Source organism: Lathyrus oleraceus, chromosome 3 (assembly GCF_024323335.1).
Source record: "Lathyrus oleraceus cultivar Zhongwan6 chromosome 3, CAAS_Psat_ZW6_1.0, whole genome shotgun sequence".
Classification (NCBI taxonomy): domain Eukaryota; kingdom Viridiplantae; phylum Streptophyta; class Magnoliopsida; order Fabales; family Fabaceae; genus Lathyrus; species Lathyrus oleraceus.
The window spans coordinates 507281472-507297122 of NC_066581.1; the positions used below are offsets into that span (position 1 = coordinate 507281472).

At 36.9% G+C, this 15651-nt stretch overlaps 2 protein-coding genes across 2 annotated transcripts; both read left to right on the forward strand.

Moving 5' to 3' along the window:
• The first annotated feature begins 1491 nt into the window (after positions 1-1491).
• LOC127128440 (pentatricopeptide repeat-containing protein GUN1, chloroplastic) lies at positions 1492-4973 on the forward strand. The gene is made up of 4 exons (XM_051057785.1): positions 1492-3764; positions 3830-4046; positions 4126-4310; positions 4415-4973. Exons 1-4 carry the CDS (start codon positions 1795-1797, stop codon positions 4671-4673), a joined length of 2631 nt encoding a protein of 876 aa, XP_050913742.1. The 5' UTR covers positions 1492-1794; the 3' UTR covers positions 4674-4973.
• A 4362-nt stretch (positions 4974-9335) lies between these two features.
• Positions 9336-10593, forward strand: LOC127128441 (protein MAIN-LIKE 2-like). The gene is made up of 2 exons (XM_051057786.1): positions 9336-9425; positions 9510-10593. Exons 1-2 carry the CDS (start codon positions 9351-9353, stop codon positions 9948-9950), a joined length of 516 nt encoding a protein of 171 aa, XP_050913743.1. The 5' UTR covers positions 9336-9350; the 3' UTR covers positions 9951-10593.
• Positions 10594-15651: the final 5058 nt, after the last annotated feature.

Sequence of the window (15651 nt, forward strand, 5' to 3'; positions counted from 1 at the left end):
GGTTATATTGCACCGAAGTGGGTTACCAATTCATATGTTCTTTACTTTCTGCAATTGTTCTGCTTGTTACGTGTTATATTTGTCATACACATCGTACATATGTTTGACACCTTGTCATCCAGAGAACAAAATTTCATATAACTTGATTCTTACTAACTCGCTATTATTAAATTCATCGATTGAAGAATCGAGTTCACCTATTTTAAATCTAATTAGTTATAACTTAATATATATACTTATTATTGTTTATTAAAATGAAAATAAATAGTTATGCTTTAATGAATTATCTAAAATATTGAAAATCAAAGAATTGTCAATAAAATGATTATTAAATTTTGATTAGAATATTTGATCACAAATGCTCGCTATTATCCAATTCATCAATTAAAGGATTCAATTCACCTATTTTATTTTTAACTATAATTAGTAATAATTTAGTGTAGATGTATTATTGTTATCTTATTCCACTTTAATGAATTGAGAATGATTTATCTATAATATGTTAATTATAGAAATTCAATAATACAATTATTAAATTTTTATTAGAATATTTTATCAATAAGATACTGTGAGAATATTCAAATTATCGATTTAGGCTAGTTCGCCAAATTTTATGGGAATATTTTATTATATATTGTGTCAATGATATAACTTTATTTCATATCTCAAACTAGTGTGTTTCATCGATGATAATAAGGAGAAATTTTGTGTTCATTTCTAAAAACTCATAAGTATTTTAATTTTTTAGTAGGATTGTTCATAATTAAAAGTCTTTCATAAAAAAAAAAATCTATAAAAAGTAAGTAGGGTTTATCCACTAAAGTTATAAAAATATCAATGTAAAAAGGTATATAAATATAATCATTTAAAGAATGGTTTTAATTTTATAAATATAAAGTATAATGCATGCATATATTGTAATCACATATTAAAAATAATTCATAAATCACATGTCGTCATAATATTAATTTTACAAATAATTTTTTCTTTAAAATCAAGAAATTCGATTATATTTTCGTGTAAAACTTATTTTACATATTAATGTATATAAAACTATTTTTTAGTTAATAATATCAAAGCAAAATAATTATTTTAATATCATTCTTTAATAGTTTCCATGCAAAAATTAATTTATTTACATATCTGATTTTTTTTTTCTTTTTTCCGTATTAAACATATAAATATATATAAACTATTTTTTAGTTAATATGGTCGAATCATAATGATTATTTCTGTAATAATTTTTAACAGTTTCCATACAAAAATCAATTTAATTATATATCTGTTTTTTTTTCTGTAATTTAATTTTTTCTTATAATAATTTCTTTTTATAGAAAAAAACATATCTTAAATATTTTAGTCAATTTTCTTAATCACTTTAAAATAACATAAACTAATTATATTTTGAATAACTTTTTTAACAAGTAATTTTTTTATGATATTTTAAAATAGTTTTTAAATTATCTAATTCCCTTATCCAATTAATTTAATCTGAAAATCCAAGGTTGTAGATAGAATGTTTCACAACAAAGACAAGAATTCAAAGCCATGAAAGGAAACTCAAAGATTCAATGCATGTTCTCAATTTTTCCCTATTAATTCTCATTCATTTTCAACACAACCCAAAATCTCTATCTTTTCAGTCTCGAATTCAGTTACCCATTTTCCATTTTCAGAGCTTTTTCACTTCAACCAACACAAGCCATTGATTCTTGTGTTATGAAGTTGAAAGTTTTGTTCTTTTTGTTGTTTTCAGATACCCTTTAGGCAAAAGCTTTCACCTTTGTGTTGACTATGGCTTCTACTCCAACCCCACCACCAAACTACTCTTCAGTCCCTGCTCATAGACCTGCTGAAAATCAAAATCATAAGCATAATCAGAATCAGAATCACCAAAATAATCTTAAACGCCATAGAAATGAATGGTCTTCCTCCTCTGGGAGCTATTCCAACTCAAGGTTAGCACCTTTAGCTCCTGCTGCTGCTGCTGATATAGCTGCTGCACATGGTAGTGGCAATGGCAGTGGAAGAGGCGTATTTTCGTCTGCGCCGGGATCTTTATTGGATGGCAGGAGATCAAAGCTTGCTCCGGAGTTTTCTGGCAGGAAGTCCACCAGGTATGCTGCAAAGAAACATTCTGGAATGCCAAGGGCTGCACTTAATACACTGCCTCACAGCGAAGCTGCGAATGAGGTTCTTACTTGTCTCTACAATGCTGGTAACATTGCTGCTAATATCGATAATGTTTTGATTCCGTACGAACATAAGCTATGGGTGGTTGAGGATTATGTTTATATGCTTAAAGATTTTGGTAATACTGGTCAGTTATTGTTAGCTGAGAAGTGTTATGAGTTTATCATGTCTAAGCCAAATGGGAGGGTTGCGAAAGGTAAGTTAACGAGTGCTATGATCGGTACTCTTGGTAGGTTAGGGGAGATTGATCGTGCGATAGACTTGTTTGGAAAATCTAGGAATGAAGGTTATGGAATGACCGTGTATACGTTTTCGGCCATGATTAGCGCGTATGGCCGAAATGGGCGCTTCCGTGATGCGGTAGAGTTGTTCATGTCTATGCGTGGCTTGGGCCTTGTGCCAAATTTGGTTACATACAATTCGATAATTGACGCAGGGGCGAAAGGGGAGGTGAGTTTTGATGTGGTTGTTAAGTATTATGATGAAATGCTAGCTGCTGGCATAATGCCGGATCGTCTTACTTATAATTCACTTCTTTCTGTTTGTGCGTCGAAGGGCATGTGGGAAATGGCTCAAAAGTTATTGAGAGAAATGGATGGTAGGCGTATTGTTCGCGATGTTTTTACGTATAACACGTATTTGGACACGCTGTGTAAGGGCGGACAGATTGATTTGGCTAGAAGGGTATTCGAAGAGATGTCTTTCAAGTGCGTTTGGCCAACCATTGTGACGTATAGCACACTGATGGATGGCTACGCCAAGGCTAACCTCTTGGAAGATGCCATTTGTTTGTATGAAGAAATGAAGCTTCGATCTATTTGTCTTGATAGAGTGTCCTATAACACACTGGTCGGCATCTATACGAAGCTCGACAGGTTCGATGAAGCTGTCAATATATGCAGAGAGATGGACAAATGTGGAATTAAAACTGACGTCGTTACATACAATGCTCTGTTGGCCGGGTATGGCAGGCATGGTATGTATGCCGAAGTTAAAAGACTATTTGAAGAGATGAAGGCTCGGAACATATATCCGAATACGCTAACATACTCTACAATGGTCGATGTCTACACTAAAGCTGAAATGTTTCAGGAAGCGATGAATGTTTATATAGAGTTCAAGATGGCAAGATTGGAGGTTGACGTTGTCTTTTACACTGCAATCGTAGACGCACTATGCAAAAACGGTTTCGTTGAGTCTTCGATTATGTTGCTTATTGCAATGATTGAGAAAGGAATCAAACCGAATGTGGTCACATTCAACTCCATAATAGATGCATGTCAACAGTTGCCAGCTTTGGAGTATCGAGTTCATGATTCTTCGCAAGCCATTGAGTATCCAAATGAACAATCATCTGCAATGCTTATTGATGGTGCTTTTCAGAATAAGCCGGGGGAGGACCGGATCTTGAAGATGTTTCAGCAACTTGCTTCTGAAAAAGCTGGTCATGTAAAGAAGCTTAGGAGGGGACGACAAGACCTACACTGCATATTTTGGCTCTTCCAAAAAATGCATGAGCTGCACATTAAACCGAACGTCGTCACATTTTCAGCCATTTTGAATGCGTGCAGGTAAAACACTTTGAAATTTGTTCTTTCTGTTATCTTGAATTATAATTCGATCGATTTTGATGCAGTCGCTGCAATTCATATGATGATGCTACAAAGGTGTTAGACACGCTGCGCTTGTTCGATAGTCAGGTGTATGGTGTAACTCATGGACTGTTGATGGGTTATAGGGAACAAGTATGGTTTACTGCTGAGAGTCTCTTCAATGAAATCACGCGTATGGATTCTTCAACTGCGTCCGCGTTTTATAACGCCCTCACAGATATGCTATGGCATTTCGGTCAGGTAAAGTTCAGCCTTTGCTAGTTTTGTAAGAAATTTGGTCTTTTTTTCCTCGTAATAATAAGATTGATTTCGATCACAGAGACGTGGAGCTCAAATGGTTGTAATCGAAGGGAAGAACCGAAACGTGTGGAAAGGCGAATGGTCATTTTCTTGCCTGGATCTGCATCTGATGTCTTGTGGTGCTGGCTGTGCTATGGTTCATGATTGGTTGCTCAACATGCATAGTACCTTATTTCAAGGCTCTGAACTGCCTAAGATTGTGAAGTAAGGATCATTTTCGCCGAAGATTTTTATCGTTTTCATTCGATTAGATTAACGAGATGATTAAAGTGTTGAATGTTGATCATAGCTTTGATATTATTCTGCAGCATTTTAACTGGTTGGGGAAAACACAGCAAGGTGATGGGCGATGGAACATTGAAAAGAACTATCGAATCGCTTCTTAACGGAATGAGATCGCCTTTCAGATTCGCGGAACATAATATGGGAAGACTTACATCTCCTGGAGACGCGGTGGCGACTTGGCTTAGACAGCCTGGCATTTTCGATATGCTTGTTCTGTATGATGTCTTGAATCACTCTCAACCTGCTGGTCCATCGTATAAGTATCCAGCTCTTGGCTATTAGATCGATAGAAGCTATGTAGCAGCGGTGTCCGTTACGACAAATGACGGGTGTTTGGCGAAAATCACGGCGCAGCAGGCGATTGTCTGTGAGTTTAACATTCTGCAGTAATAAACTTAAAATTGGTTGAAGAAAGGAAAGAGTTTTTCCCTTACATTTGTCTCACATGTCTTTGAACCAATTATGGGTTGAAGAAAATGCTTCTTAAGTTAGTTTTGATGATAATATAATGTAAAGAACAATTTTATTATGTAACAGTTTGTTATTTGTTTAAAAACTTTTAAATAGATTAAAGATAATCTATCCTTTGGAAATAGTAAAAAAATTCTACAAATGATCTTCTACTCTTAAATTTATCCAGAAGATATAATCTAAATAAAGTGATCTTTGTAAAAAAATATGTACAACTTTGTGTGAGACAAGACCCACAATGAGCACAAAGGATGTGAAAAAGCCTGCTGCAATAGTAAAAAGATCACAGTGGCTCTTTTTTCAAAATATCAAAGATCATTCTTCTTTTGGAAGTTATATAAAAGCTCAACTTCTCATAGTTTTGTTCATCACACTAAACAAAATTGAAATAACTTTATAGATAACATTTGAGAATCAATTTGATTTTCAAAGAAAGAACATTTGTAGATTAGCATTTAACTTTCATTTAGTTGGTTTTGAGATAAAAACAACTCTGTAATAGAATTGAGAAGTGTAATAGAATTTCAATTTTTAAGAAAAGTTAGTTACAATTTTTCTCTCTTATCTCTCTTCCCTCTTCATCATCTTCTTCCTCTTGTGCACAAACAATTGATATCTAGAGCTCCGGTTCGGATACATGGGAAACATCAAGGGAAACATTGAGTGAACATGGGACGTGTGTGATTGATTTCGCCTCTTGAATTTGCATTGAATTCACGATCGGGATCGTAACAGAATCACATTTTTTGATTCTGCGGGATTGTGAAACACGAGTGTTTGGTGAGACTTGGGTGAATTCTTGCACAAGATCGAAGATGAACGGTGAAAACGGTAGCTTGAATACGAAGCTTCTAATATTTGATTGAAAGAACTGGAATTGGTGGATGATTCAGATGCATATGTTGTTTGGCGCTCAAGATGTTCTTGATCTCGTCAATGACGGATAAACAGCGGTTGCAGCTGATGTAACTGAAGAACAAAGGAACATGTAGAGAGTTGAGAATGAAAGATCAGAAAGCTTTGTTCTACATCCATTAGTGTGTGGATGTGAATGTGTTTGAGAAGATCACTAATTCGACGATGGCGAAGGCTGCGCGAGACATACTGGTACGTTGCTATGAAGGTGATGTATTAGTGAAGAAGGTGAAGCTTCAGTCTCTATATATGCAGTATGAGAATCTCAACATGAAAAATAATGAAAAGATACCAAATTACATCTCCAGAGAGATTCTGATCACAAATGAGATGAAATATTGTGAATAGCCTCTATATGAACAAGTAATCATTGAGAAGGTACTGAGATCACTTACTCCTCAGTTTGATTACATTGTTGTAGCAATTGAAAATTATAAGGATCTAAGCACCATGAGAATTGAAGAGCTGCAGAGCAGTCTAGAGGCACAAGAGTTGCGTCTGACTGAGAAAACCTCTGAAAGAGAGGTAAAGCAGACTTTGAAAGCATCTTCTGGTAAGAAGAATAAAAAGCAGTCTTGGTCTGAGACCAAGAACATACATGGTGGTGGTTATCACAAGCAGAAGTCTCCAATTTTGATGAGAAGAAGCATCCGAAGGGAAAAGAGAAGTTTGACAAGAAGAAGGTTCAATGTTATTATTGTAAGAAGTTTGATCATTTTGTTGTTGACTGTTGGTCAAACAAGGAAAAGAAACTAGAAAAAACAAACATAGCTAGAGGAGAGTCTGATGATGAACATATGCTATTATTGGCTTCTGAATCTGATGGTGAATTTTTGGTATACTGGTGGTATATGGACACTGGCTGCTCAAATCACCTAACTAGAAACAAGCAATGGCTGATTAATTTTGACTCTAGAAAAAGGACAAAAATCAGAGTGCTAATGATAAGTATTTGAATGCTGAAGGAATGGGAAATGTCAAAGTTAGAGTAAAGAATGAAAAAACTGTTATGATCAAGGATGTTTGATATGTTTCTGGCATGAGAAGAAATATGATGAGTGCATGTCACCCAATTGAGAAAGATTTCTCGGTTTTTTTACAAAAATAACCCAGTTTTTTAAGGAAATTCCCAAAATACCCCTGGTTTCAAAAAAAATCCCAAAATACCCCACTTTTAGGAGGAGTCTCCAATTGAATTGGCGACTCCTCTTAAAACTTGAATGGAGGCGCCAATTGGATTGGCTAGGGCAGGTGCCCTAGCCAATCCAATTGGCGCCTATGTGTAGGTTTTAAGAGGAGTCGCCAATTCAATTGGAGACTCCTCCTAAAATGCATTTTTGTGTTATAAATAGATGCGTTGTGTGACTAATTGTTCCATATCTCATATAATCATTTGGCTATCATGTTTGGTGTTCGTCGCCGATACGGAAAGGTGATTTATGCGAGACACAAACCTCAAATGCTGATGCTGTTTTAGAACATCATCACGTTCGATCAACTGAAGAGGGAGCTGGTTCGTTGGTTAGATGGGAAAATACCAGAAGGGGAAAAAATCAGAAGTATTGAGAGACTTAACAGTATCTTTGGTTGGGTGCGAATGAAGACTGATAAGGATGCTAGGGAAATGATGTTCGGTCGAGACGACATCAATTTGATTGTTGTAATCAGTTAGAAATATTTATGTTTTCAGATGTTTTGTACTGATGTTTGTTGTGAACCTCGTTGTAACAAGAACTTAATGATATATAATGATTGAATGTTACAGAAATACAATGTTACAAAAAGCTTAAGACCTAGATGATGCTCCTCGATTGGGACAGTTGTTCTTGTTGTGTCCTGGTTGACGACAGATACTACATAATCTTATCATTTTATCTGTGGAATCCATCTTTGTTCTTATACGTGTGTTGTTTGGCCTTCCTTTCTTCTTTCTACGCATCTCGTCATTGTGCCAAACAATATCTCCTTCATATGGAGGCCAGCAATCCTCCATTGGTAGTACTGAGAAGCTTTGAGTATATCCATTCATGATGGTGTTGGCCTTGTACACATCAGATAAATGGTTGTAAGCATCTTGACGAGTATAAGCGCATGCTGCTATGATATGGGAGCAAGGTATGCAGAAGGCCTGGAATTTTCCACAATCGCACCAACTTCTGTTTAGTCTAAAAGCGTAGGCTAAATTTGGTCTCCCCTCGTTGTTGCCCATTGTTTTCTGGACGCTGAAATTTTGTCTATGACGGTCAAAGACTGTTACAGCGTGTGTGCTAGCTTTGATGCTCTCCTCTTTCATGACCTTCATGCAACACTCACTGAATACTTGCCCGGACATTAACACTGCACTCCATCTTTCACCTCTGGTTGCGAACATAGAAGCCAACCTATAATAGGTTGATCTTACCAAGGCGGTTATCGGCAGATTTCGAATTCCTTTGAAAACCCCGTTCATGCATTCCACAATGTTTGTTGTCATGTGGCCCCATCGACAACCTCTGTCAAATGCCCTTGTCCACTGCTCTACTGGTATGTTATTTATCCGTCTCCCTGCGTCTTCATTAGGCAGTCTAATTTCATCACGATAATATTGAAATGACGGTTGAGTTAAAGCATACCCAGCATTCACCACCTTCTTGCGAAGATTCTTATCTTTTATAGCACGCATGAAGTTTTGTGTAATGTGTCTGATACAGTAGACATGTGTAGAAGGAGGATCATGCCATCCGTTGTCATGGTTGTTGTAGGCACTCTCAATGGCAGCATGTCTATTAGAAATCAAACAGAGATTGGCTTGTGGAGCCACATGCGTTCTGAGATGTCGAAGAAAGAAACCCCATCCACATGCGTTCTGATATGTCGAAGAAAGAAACCCCATCCACCAGCCGTTTCACCTTCATTCTAGCCTTATGCGAAAGATGGAGACCAGAGACACACACATTTTGGTTCCCAACCGGTGAGTGTACCGTGACGTTAGAAGACGTCTACATGCTTTTAGGACTATCCATTGAAGGCAAGGTTGTTAATGGTAAGACCAACTATGCAAATTCAATTTTCATTGAGCTCTTAGACACTGATTTGTTAGATGATAATGCTAGAGGTCAAGGTATACTACTCTCACGCCTTAAGTCATACTATAATAGTTTATACTTAGATGAGCATTCTACCGAAGATGCTCGAATAATAAAAACTAGGTGTTACATTATGCTGTTAATTGGATCGTTTTTATTTTCCGAAGGTAGTGGTTCTAGCATGCATATTATGTACTTACCTCTACTTATACATGTAGATAGAATAGGAAGTTACAGTTGGGGATCTGCTTGTCTAGCCTATCTCTATAGCTCTTTGTGCAAAAACTCCCACAAAGACACATCTACATTTTCTGGATGTGCTATTTTGCTACAAGCATGGGGTTGGTCAAGACTACCGTCTCTAGCACCGGTCAATAACAAACCTTTCACTTTTCCATATGCACAAAAGTAAGTTGTTTAAATTGCTATATCTTTACTTACTTCCTTAAAGTTTATTACCTCAAACTAATTTTTTTTGACTTTTTGGTGTAGATGGTCAGCACGTGGTATGAGTTACAACAGATGTCCTAGACACTGTATTACTCAGTATCGCAACCTGTTGGATCACCTTCGACCGACAGACGTAAGCAAAATAACTTAATTATTTCGTTATATTTTGTTAACTTTTTCTACATTCATTATAATCCTATCTTCTTTCACATTTCAGTTCATTTGGCGTCCATACCTTAATTTGGATCATGAACATGAGGTCAACGCTGAAGACGCATCCGTATGGACTACATGCACACCGATAATACGGTTCACAACTGTGGAGATGCACAACACCGATCGTGTGAAGCTGCAGTTCGGTATGGTCCAGAATATCCCAGATCCCCCAGCTAGCCTAGGAGAATGGCATCTGCGTAAAGTTAACGACCAATGGAACTTCAATCCATGGCAAAGCTTCGCAAGATCGGAGTGTCGTAAATGGAAGCACCTTCATGACCATGTCTTAACTGACGCAGTCATGCCAACTGAGGTAAAACCAAGTCGTACTTATATGGCTTGGTACAGATCGGTTGGTTTTCAGTTCATCGCCGAAGATATGTACCTATACAACCCACGCCAGGCAACTTACACACAAGAAGGATCAACATCTAACCCCTAACAACATTCTCAACCCGGTTACTCACAACCCCCTATCCGTCAAACTTTTCGTTCCACAAACACACAAACATACAACCAAAACATGCCATTCCCCCAACCCCAATACCAAGAGCATACCCCATACCACCACCAACAAATTGACCATCAACCTGAGACCCAACATCGCTTCGCACCCACACCATCACCCTACCAAAGTCACCTTAGCCAAAACACCAACCGCCCCTCCTCCTACCGTAGCCAAGAAGCCCAAACATCACAAAACCAAAACATCCAACAACCCTATCTCTACCAAACACCCCAACAACCTTTCCAACCTTTCCTCGACACATCCTTCACACCCATGTCTCCCTTCAACCGTCCCGGTCGCCCATCCATGAGTCAACCACATCCCAACTTCTCTGGCATGGGTCATGAGCTCAGCTACGACGGTATACCATCAATGCATACTGAAGACTATGCTGACTTGTCTGAATACTTCAACAAACCTTCTCCTGTAGTTGGTGGTGACGTTCCTGGCCCCTCAGATGATCAAACACCGGTGCAGAATCGTCAACGTGCGTTAGGGCCAAGGGTTAGGGTAGCTAGAGGATGTGGGACCGGAGGTCGGTTAGGTTATCCCGGTCATCACCATTAGGTTTCTTTGTGTAAACTCCAAATTTTATTAATATCAAGTCGTATTATATCAAATTTATCTTTCACTTATACCATAAAACACAAAAAAAAATGCATTTTAGGAGGAGTCTCCAATTGAATTGGCGACTCCTCTTAAAACCTACACATAGGTGCCAATCGGATTGGCTAGGGCACCTGCCCTAGCCAATCCAATTGGCGCCTCTATTCAAGTTTTAAGAGGAGTCTCCAATTCAATTGGCGACTCCTCCTAAAAGTGGGGTATTTTGGGATTTTTTTTAAAACCAGAGGTATTTTGGGAATTTCCTTGAAAAACTGGGTTATTTTTGTAAAAAAACCATATTTCTTAGTTACTATGAAGAACAATCTCTTGAAGTTGTATGATTTTGATAAGAAGATGACTATGCAATTTGAATAGGGAAGCATCAGAACATTCAAGGTGAATGTGGAGACAACTGAAACTAAATGTCTTAGTGCAAAAGGTGCTGAATGTGAAAGTGAATTATGGCACAAGAGATTGGGGCATCTAAACTTTAGAAGCTTAGGGAATCTGAGTTCTAAGAAGTTGGTACATGACATTTCTAAGATTGTAAAGTCTAAGAAGTCATGTGAGATATGTGTCGCGCCGCGAAAAATACCTGAGCGCATCGCACGCTCAAAGATACAACAGAGTCACCACCGAACTTTATTTACTCCAAAGGAAAGGGAAAATATTGATAAAATCCAAGGGAAAGAGAAAAAGAGTAAGGAAGTCGGTTATGCAAGGGGAAGATATTAGCATCCTTCGTATATGTTGTTGCGATTGATTTTAATTAAAGGAGAAAAATAAGTTTATTAATTAATGTGCTCGCCAATGATTGAAACCATCGTGCCTATGTATTCTCATAGTGCAATGAGAAAATCAGAGCTTCGTAGTTCATGGTAGAAAACTACAAATTTGTTAGTTGTTTTTAGGGAACAATGTTATAATCGTATATTGGAAGTGCTTTGAGTTAGTTGATTATGATCCTCGTTCAGATGCTCTAAGCTTTTAGTCTGACTGCTAAAGAATGAATTATAATAATTATTTTATGAAAATAAAATTGGTGTTTGTTTTAAAAAGAGTTCGTGATTGAATAGAAAAAAAGAGTTGGAAAGAAAAAAAGTTATTGCTTGAATTAAATTAAATTGCAAAGAGTTTGTGAATGAATTGAAAAAGATTTGTTAAACGATGAAGGGATTGTTTGGACCAAGATTGTATTGTTTGAACCCTTAGAGTTGTGTATCCGAACTAAAGAGTGTGGCGTTTAACCAATAGATGGTGATTAGCCAATGCAGAGTTGTAGGGTTTTGCCTAGATCCAGGCATCAAGACCTACAAGAAAGGGTTGTTTTCCTAAGCACGAAGCTTACAGGGCATGCATGAAGGGTTTGCCTAATTGTGGAGCTTATTGAGCATGAATGATTTGCCTAAGCACGAAGCTTACAGGGCATGGATGATTCGCCTAAGCACGAAGCTTACAAGGCATGAATGATTTACCTAAGCACAGAGCTTACAAGGAAATGCATGAAAAGGTTTTCCTAAGCACGAAGCTCACAGGGAAATGCATGAAAAGGTTTGTCTGAAAACGAAGCTCACAGTGCAATTCATGAAAAAGGGTTGCCTGAGCATGAAGCTCACATGGCAATGCATGAAAAAGGTTTTAACCATGAGAAGGTGATAACCAAAGATAGGGGTATGATTCATATATGGGTGTTTAACCATGAGAAGGTTATTAACCTATATAGGAGGTGATTAACCTCGAGAGTGTATGGATATCCAAATAGAATAGTGTTTGGTCCAAAGAGAAAGGTATGGTTGATGTTGGTTGTTGTAGTGTTGTCTCTAGGGAAGAAAGTTTGAAAGTTATTTTATTTCAATCGCACTAAAGTTTATGAACAGAGGCGAATAGTTTGAATAACTGAGGCATACGTCCCGTATCCAAAGATATTCAAAACAAGGGTAAGAAATATCCTCCTCATCCTTCTCCATTGCTTAAGGCGCATGACTCACAATTCGCATCATAGCTAACAGGTGTTTGAAAGAAGAGTTTTTTTTTTTGTTTTAAAGAGGCAAAATGTGCTTGAATGGATGAAGCTCAGCAATGATCAAGGTCTTGATGTCCTTCTGCCTTCAATATCAAGCCATTTCCCGCTTTGTTTTTTTTTTACTTACTTCATGATACCGAAAGCAACCTGCATAGGTCAAATCCAACCAAGGTTTGAGTTAATCCCTTTCAAACTCAACACATAAGCACAAACACCAAAACAATCCAAAAATTCTCTTAACAGTTCATAACATACTCCAACTGTTTTACAAAGTCATAACATCTCCTAACAGCATAGAGTCAATACTAGTGTAATCACAATTCCCAAGCATGACATTTCATTAACAATCAAATCACTTGATAGCGATTAAACATGATAAGTGAACTCATAAAAACAGCAGCAAGTCAGTCCATTGATCTCAGAACAAAACTACCCTGGTTTCACTAATTCAAACTACCACTAACAGAGCTAACCAATTTCAATTAACCATTAATTTCAAAGCTACACAATAACACTTGATTTTACCTTACCATGATAATTTATAATCAAGAACAATTCTAAAACCAATGGACGCTGTTTTTCTTCCGTTTTCGCGTGTGCACGGTTGCAATTTTGAATTGAGTTGGTGATGGTGAGTTCGGAACATAACTTGATGATTGGAGTGTTGTTCTTCGTGTTGAACATAACTTTAGAGCCCCAGGCCCAAGGGCCTTTTCGTTTTCACACCATATGCACATACTGCGCTGTACCCCTCCCCTAGTTTTTATTTTATTCTATTTAAATTAGTTAATATCAATTAATTATCCTTAATTAAATTCTTGATTTTTTTTTCACTTTCTTTTTTTTAATTAATATATAATTGTGGTTAATTGCGATTTAATTGGTTAATTGAGATTTAATTTGTTAATTGTGACTGAATCGATTAATGGAAATCATTAGAAATTTTAGGTCTAAGTTAATTAGACTTAGGCTAATATTTTTCATCATATATTCATGGGGTATTTTAATTAATTAACTGGTTTTATTTAAACATAAATAATCATGATTCTAAATTCCATTTTAATCAAATTTGTGTATATTTACTATTTTACCCCTAGGGTTTAGGACATTCTTGATTTTGCATGTTCCCTTAGCTTAGGGTTTGTGTAGATGCAATTGGACTGATCCAGTCATTGGGTTTATTGTGTATATAAATCAAATGATCTTTTCCCATTGATTAGTTTTGATCAAAGCTCACTTTGATCAACCAAATCCTTTGCATTGTGCTTAAATCCCCAAGCCTATTCAAGTGATTAAAAGATCCTTGATCACTTGATAGGGCAAGTCACTCACGTTCAAGATGTACTGGATATACTGGATCTCAGGAGCTCAAGACCTCAAGGTTCAAATCCAAATTCAATACTTCAAAGTCAACATCAATCAATCATAACTGAAAAAGTGGGCTATTTCTCAAGCGCATCAAAGGTATTAACATTTGTCAATCATAATTCAGATTATATGCCACGAGCCTTAATAAATAGAGAATGAATGAGAGTGGAGAATTCCATTAACTCATTCTGAATATCTTTGGGTACGGGAAGAATGACCCATTTGCTCATCGTATTCACCTCAATCCATAGACTTTAGCATAATTCAAATAAAATGATTGTCAAGTCTTCTTCTACAACAAGTAGCATTGTATCATCAGGATCAATCATCAGGATCTCTTATCAACAACTTGTCAATTCTGATTCAAGTTGTATGCCATGAGCTTTAATAAACAAATAATGATGAGAGTGGAGAATTCATATCCTTGTCTAGAATATCTTTGGGTATGGGAAGAATGACCTAGTTGCTCAAGGTATTCGCCTTTGTTCATAGACTTTAGTGCAATTAGAATCATACAATTGACAAGTCTTCTTCAAGAAAGAATCAACAGTGGAACACCATTACACATCAATCACTCTCTCCTCAGTGGATCATTAATCATACTCTCTTTATTCATATATCCTTTGGATCAATTCCCTTGTAAACAAGTCTTGGAATCCTAATCAATCAATTCAATCATTGTGAGCCTTATCAAACCTCTTGTGCTTAGGCCCACTCTAGTCAATCTTTGTTTGCCTTATCGTCCTCTTGTGCTTTGGCAAACCCCCTGATCATTGTTTGTCTTATAAGTCCTCTTGTGCTTAGACAAACCCCTTGAGCTCTTTTGCCTTGTAAATCCTCTAGTGTATTGGCAAACCATTCCTTATTCATTGCTCGTCTTATAAGACCTCTTGTGCTTAGATGAAGCTTTCTTACCTTGTAACTCCTCTCGTGTGTTGGCAAACCATTCCTTATTCATTGCTCGTCTTATAAGACCTCTCGTGCTTAGACGAAGCTTTCTTGCCTTATAAATCCTCTCGTGTATTGGCAAATCACCTCTTATTCATTGCTCGTCTTATAAGACCTCTCATGCTTAGATAAAGATTTCTTGCCTTATAAATCCTCTCGTGTGTATGTCAATCATATCAAATTCCTTGTGGTTGATTACCATCACGGGTTAATGTCACACTCTTTCTTGTTAAGCAATTTGCTTTGCCTTTGGGAAATCCAATCAATCTATCTTTCCTTGTGCCACATTAGTTCCACGAACTACGAAGCTTTGACTTTCTCATTGCACAATGAGAATACGTAGGCACGAGGATTCGAATCCTCCGTGAGCATATTTATTCATTTTTCCTCTATTCCTGAATTCATCTCCATGATGCGTTCATAATTCTACCTTCATTCACTCTATGTGATATATTTTCATCTTTGAGCCAAATACATTATCTCTTTGAGATCCATCTTGTGTCGGCTTGTGAACTAAGAGTTGTTTGTGCTATGAAACCAAACACTTAATTCTCTTTGTTTTCGGTCGTACCATATAGTGGTGAATGCTTCAGGCTACCCACATATTGGTTAATGTCAGTTCTACTTCTAGGTTCAGATTTCATCCCTTTTTGGAGTCAAACAACATAATCCTTTGGTTCAGACCATACC

Coding starts and splice junctions, on each gene's coding strand:
- LOC127128440 (XM_051057785.1), top strand. CDS start 1,795: ATGGCTTCTACTCCAACCCCACCACCAAACTACTCTTCAGTCCCTGCT. Junction 4,047..4,125: donor TGCTATGGCATTTCGGTCAG/GTAAAGTTCAGC, acceptor TTTCGATCACAG/AGACGTGGAGCTCAAATGGT. Junction 4,311..4,414: donor GAACTGCCTAAGATTGTGAA/GTAAGGATCATT, acceptor ATTATTCTGCAG/CATTTTAACTGGTTGGGGAA.
- LOC127128441 (XM_051057786.1), top strand. CDS start 9,351: ATGAGTTACAACAGATGTCCTAGACACTGTATTACTCAGTATCGCAAC. Junction 9,426..9,509: donor ATCACCTTCGACCGACAGAC/GTAAGCAAAATA, acceptor TTCACATTTCAG/TTCATTTGGCGTCCATACCT.